Source organism: Embiotoca jacksoni, unplaced genomic scaffold (genome assembly GCF_022577435.1).
Source record: "Embiotoca jacksoni isolate LCO1_2020_lvr unplaced genomic scaffold, fEmbJac1.0.p SCAF_1, whole genome shotgun sequence".
Taxonomy (NCBI): Eukaryota; Metazoa; Chordata; class Actinopteri; family Embiotocidae; genus Embiotoca; species Embiotoca jacksoni.
This window is the reverse complement of record NW_027185229.1, coordinates 13,792,691-13,798,183: the sequence shown is the minus strand read 5'-3', so window position 1 is coordinate 13,798,183 and position 5,493 is coordinate 13,792,691. Positions and strand designations below refer to the sequence as shown.

Genomic DNA, 5,493 nt, shown 5'->3' with positions numbered 1-5,493 from the left:
AGGGAGCAATGGTTGCGAACTGTCACAGGAGTCATCCTACGATTAAATTTGCTCTTTCATTTATTACATAAAGCATAAAACCTACAGGCATTTTGTTGGAAGTTCTGTAATTCAAAGAATCACTTTACAGAAAATGTTACATTGAAGTAGACTATTCCTCTCATTTGCACATACTGTATATATTTTGTCATTCCTGTCTTACAACATTAAATGTTTATTTAATTTAATTTGCTTATGAAACCTAAAAAAATAGTGCTACTTATGTACACCATACACGGCTGCACAATTTCTGAGTTACATAAGTTTCAAACAGATTGTGGTGTTGACCTCTGAATTTTTTTCCTTTTTTCATGTCAGCTGCTCATACTGTCCAGTGTAGGGTTAAATTTAAAAAAGGCCAAAAGATTTATATTTTATAAAACATATAAAAAGTCTACATTGATCGACAACTTCAACACATCCATAGATTCATTCCTGGAGGTTTACAGCTCCAGGGTTCATATAAGGCCAAAGTATGGTCATTCACAAGTTTTGAAACAAATAAGTGCAAAGGGGGAAAAAAATCCAACAATGAGCTCTGGAGTTGGTTTGTTGACCAATATGATGATAAATTACCCTCTGAGCCGCCTCAACTGCTTCACTGCTCCCAAAATCCTGCAGCGGCACACCGAGATTTGACTTTTACATCGTATCTGCAACATTTTGTTATTAATTACATGGTATTATATTGTTACACGTCTTGATTAAACAAAACAGTAGAGCTAAAATGAAAAATATCTTGGTAAAAACCACCTGTTGAATCCTGCCTGAGGGTATAAGCCCATATAAAGCATCAACCTCATATTTAAAGCATGCAATGTCTTAATATTGGTCTGATCAAATAAGTCATCACTCAAAAATATACATAGCCTATAAAAAAACACATGGTAGCAATGGAAAGCATCAGGTTTTTCAATCTTCTGAACGTTGCGTCCCCCTGTGTTGCACCAACGGCTCCAAATCCTGACCATCATCAGCGTAATGACTTATGAATTGGAAAGTCATTTGCAACCTAATGTCGGTCCTTTGAGCTCCTTATTTTCTTCCCTTTTGCATAAATCCATGCAGGACAAGTGCGGCTTTGCATGTAATTTTGGTTCAGCGAAGGCAGCAAGCAGACAAACCCCGAGAAGAGGTGGAGCTATTACGAGGTTCATAAAACGCAAAGTTTATTCCTCTACTCAGTGCCAAGGTGACGAGCTCCCCGCTTGACAAATACCTCCACCTACACGGCTCACTTACAGGGAAAGGGTATGAACACGGCTGGGTTCGGGAGTTTTTGGTCCAAAGTTTGCTCTCGGCTTCAGATTTCTCCAAACGGACCGACATCGGGACAAAAGTAGCGCGTAAAACCTCATCTAAAGACGCACAGATGCGCTGAGAAAGCCGGCAACCTGTACTTGATGCTTTTCTATATCTAGAACCTGAGGATAACTTTGACCCACATTGATCTCCGGACTGTAATAGCGGTGCCACAGAGGGAATATGAGTTCTGGTTTGGGCAACTGAGGGAGTGATAATCGGTGTACGCTCTTGGTGTCAATTAAGGTGACCGCACAGCCAGATTATGCAGCATCCTTTGGACATGGGGGCGCATTACTATCCTCCCGAAGTTCATACTGACCACAGAACTCATCGCTACAGGAGTTTCATGATAGAAGAGATCCTGACTGATCACCCGGAGCACAAAGCGTCTGCTCCGGGCGGGGAACTGCTGAAATTCGGAGTACATGCTCTTCTGTCTGCCCGGCCTTTCCATAACCAACTGGGTAAGAGAAGCGCCCGAGAAAAAAATTAATGATCAACAGAATGAGACTTGTTTCATGCTGGAAAATATAGGAAATGAAGACAATAGATACAGCGGGTCACTATTAGCCTATTGTTGATAATAGTTTAAAATAGGTTTGACACATTTCATGCAAATATGGCAGAGGATAATTGAAAAATGTGGTTACTTCAAGATTAACACGTTTGTCATTTGCGGGGTTGCTTTTTAGTAACTGCTAATAATTTGCAATATATTTCCAAAATTTCAGGCACAATTTTCGAGCACGTCTCAGTTCAAGAAAATAACTGTAACATGATCTGTATTGTAAACTAACAGAAACGTATGATTTGATCGGATTAAGAAAAATACTTTCAACGATTTAAAATAAGGTTAAATAAATACGGTATCTAAATATTTCTTAATCCGTCTGTAAAATGTGGATTATCTGGTGGGTTTCTGGATAACCAGTTCCCTCGGCAGTCATTGCTGCTGCATTCTGATTCTACTCCAATGTTGGAAATAACAACAATAAAATATTCTGCTATATATATATATATATATATATATATATATATATATGCTGTAGGCATACAGCGAAGAAGTAACCAAGCTCGTTAATTCAGAGCGAGATAAAAAAAAAAAAGAAAAAAGAAGAAAAAAAGAAAAAGAAAAAAAAAGATCAGTCATCATTAGACTCTCCTAAAGAGTTTGAATTACTTTTAACATCTATAATCTGTAACTCCTGGAAATGTACAGCACAGGCTCTGATTTGTTTATGGAGACTCAAAGCAGGTGACTTTAGTCCAAACTGTGACCTCTGTTTGACGCAACTATGTATCTCTGATGTGATTTTGAAAATTGGATGATAAATATAGATACAAATAGAACTAACATATCTAAATAATAATAATAGCACGATAAATGCAGATGTCTTTTCAGGCCCAAAGAGTTTCTATATATAGGCTATGGTAAGAACTGAATTTATGACTATCATACATTTCCCCCCTCGGAACAACGATCTGAAATCTGCCCAGACATGTCTGTATTATTAGATAGATATTCCGAGATGTGCAAACATGCGGTGAAAAAAAACAGTCCAGAATGACTTTTTATTTGATGGGAGCGTAGTTATTGACCCCTTAGACCCGGCAGCCTGTGGGTCGTTTCTAAAAGCTAAAAACAGAGACCACAGCAAACTTTTCGAGATGAAACCCACTCTCTTTGTGCCTTTGTTTCTTTTTCGGCACCTCAACAGTGCTTAAAGCGGACCAGACGAGCCTCCTTAAATTCCCCATGCCCCCGCTGTCCTGCTCGCTGGGCTCGCTCGGCTCCCCGCTTCTGTCCGCGGCACCGGGCCTGCAAATCGGGACGGCGTCTCACCACCTGCCGCTGGACCTGCACCTCCGCGGGAAGCTGGAGCACGGAGCCGACCTCGGCAGCAAAACCAAAAAGGGCCGTCGGAGCCGCACCGTGTTCACCGAGCTGCAGCTCATGGGCCTGGAGAAACGCTTCGAGAAGCAGAAGTACCTTTCTACACCTGATAGGTGGGTTTGTAGCGTGTTCAAAGGAAGGCAAGCAGGATTCGGTCACCACCTGCACCCTCGCAAAACTCTATTTAGATTTATTCGGTTCAATTGTACTTGTCCAGTGTAACCTGCAGCTATTTCCAAATACCAGTCTAAATTGTTCCAAACCTTGCTTGTACTGGTATTACAGGCATACTATTAGGCACTTTTGTTGGTCTGTAACACTAACCCCGTAACCCTAAAATGACTGGAATCAGCTCATAAAATACTCGCTATGTGCAGTCTTTAAATGTCTGCTAAAAGCTACGAGTTAATAGATGTTAATAGAAAAAATAAAGCGACCTCGGGGATTTCAGGTGGCGCAACATTACATTTGATTAGTGGGTTTTAGCAGAGTAAAAATTGTAACAAGTAGCAATAAATCCCTTCTTTAAAGTACTAGAATCATTTCCGATAGAGAAATAAAAGTCTAAATTGGGTTTTTGTTGGCAAAACTGATGTGGTCTTGAATTTGAATGTGGAAATGTTTAATTTTAATGATGCATTTGTTTTTTACAGAATAGATCTGGCGGAGTCTTTGGGTCTCAGTCAGCTGCAAGTGAAAACATGGTACCAGAACAGAAGGATGAAATGGAAGAAAATTGTAAGTCTGAGAATGATGATGATGATGATGATAATGCTATAGCCAGTTGTATATGGAGGGTTAATGCGACGCAATAAACGACGTACATAGACGTACAATCAACAGGAGTTACTTCTACCTCAATTATTTTAAGAGAAACTGATTGGAAATGTTGTTCAGTGGAATTAATTCGCGCCTTCTTTCTGCATCCCCACAGAAGTGACCTTTTTGGGAAATTATATGAAATATATGCTTAAAAGAAGTATTTTTGGCCTATATTGTATTGATTATGAAAAAAACAAAACAATATAGACAATGTTTGCATTTTGGTGGCTATTGTCATCGCCACGTGTTGAATTATCATAGGCTGTATTTGAACCCTAACCCGACTTACTCGCTCGCACTGGACCTACAGGTGTTGCAGGGAGGAGGCCTGGAGTCCCCGACCAAACCAAAAGGCCGCCCAAAAAAGAACTCCATCCCAAGCAGCGAGCAGCTCTCCGAGCAGGAAAGATCTGCGGCAGAGGCCGACCATCAGTCCGAAGGCTCGGGCTCCAACTTGGAGAGCACTCAAGAGGAGTGACCTCTCCGCAGCCCGCACGCATTCTGGGACTCGGCGCGCAGACCCTCTGGGACGCTCGGTGTTGCGCGTAGAAAGACGCTTGCCGGACTGTCTCGTGCAGTCGCGCGCGACCCCACGGTTCCCCGCGGACACCAAACTTCACACGGCGACATCCTCTAACAGCCACGTGTTGTTATCGCAACCCATGCATTCCCCTCATGATGAATTTGCTGCAGTTGAGGAGGGAACTCAAACCTTTGCAGTAGGTCTACCCTTCATATTAAGGATCTTCTGTTTTGCATTCATTCATTTTTTTTTTATTTTTTTTTTTGTAACTATGCTATGTTTAATTATTAAATATATTTTCACTAATGCTGTTCTCTATTTATTATAAAGGACACATTCTTAATGATAAGCTTTAATACAGTGTGTGCTAGTCCGGATATCAGTCACACACTGTCACGTTCACATGAGCCTGATATGGCGTTAAGAGAGTGTTTCATTGATCCCAGACATATCGGGTCACACCCCACATAGAGAGACATGAGAGTCCCATGTATTCAGGCCTGTAAAATGGTGCTCTTAAAGAAATTCAGGCACACCATCTAACAAGTTTAGTATTATATCATGCTAAGTTATTTGATTTAGCAGCTATTATTCCATTGGTGCTTCTGTTCATTGTGTTCATGCATGAAGGAAAAGGGAATCATTAATTGGCTCGAGGGGCTAAATATAAACAGAGCACAAAATTATTCTCGAATTATTGTAAAGATAGTTCAGATTTTGTGACTTGGGTGAGGAAAACAACATGTTTCCCTGCGGTGTGGGGATATTTTAGGTTGATTTGGCCAAATGCAAGTAAATGATGCAAACTGAGGATAGTGTTTCAGCAGGCTGTGTAGATTTGCTCAAATTGAACTATTTCAGTGCTCATTCATACGAACAGGGCTTCTTATTTATTATTTCTGTATTGAAC

General features: G+C 40.7%; 1 protein-coding gene across 1 annotated transcript; it reads left to right on the top strand.

The window, feature by feature from the left end:
• Positions 1-1,606: 1,606 nt before the first annotated feature.
• On the top strand, positions 1,607-4,538 carry barx1 (BARX homeobox 1). The gene is made up of 5 exons (XM_069151762.1): positions 1,607-1,808; positions 1,901-1,903; positions 3,063-3,351; positions 3,892-3,976; positions 4,371-4,538. The coding sequence occupies exons 1-5, from the start codon at positions 1,607-1,609 to the stop codon at positions 4,536-4,538; spliced, it is 747 nt and encodes a 248-aa protein (XP_069007863.1).
• Positions 4,539-5,493: the final 955 nt, after the last annotated feature.

Excerpts from the sequence above, each read along its gene's own strand:
- barx1 (XM_069151762.1), top strand. The coding sequence starts at position 1,607 with ATGCAGCATCCTTTGGACATGGGGGCGCATTACTATCCTCCCGAAGTT. Across the intron at positions 3,352-3,891 it reads TACCTTTCTACACCTGATAG|AATAGATCTGGCGGAGTCTT; the intron begins GTGGGTTTGTAG and ends TGTTTTTTACAG. Across the intron at positions 3,977-4,370 it reads GGATGAAATGGAAGAAAATT|GTGTTGCAGGGAGGAGGCCT; the intron begins GTAAGTCTGAGA and ends CTGGACCTACAG.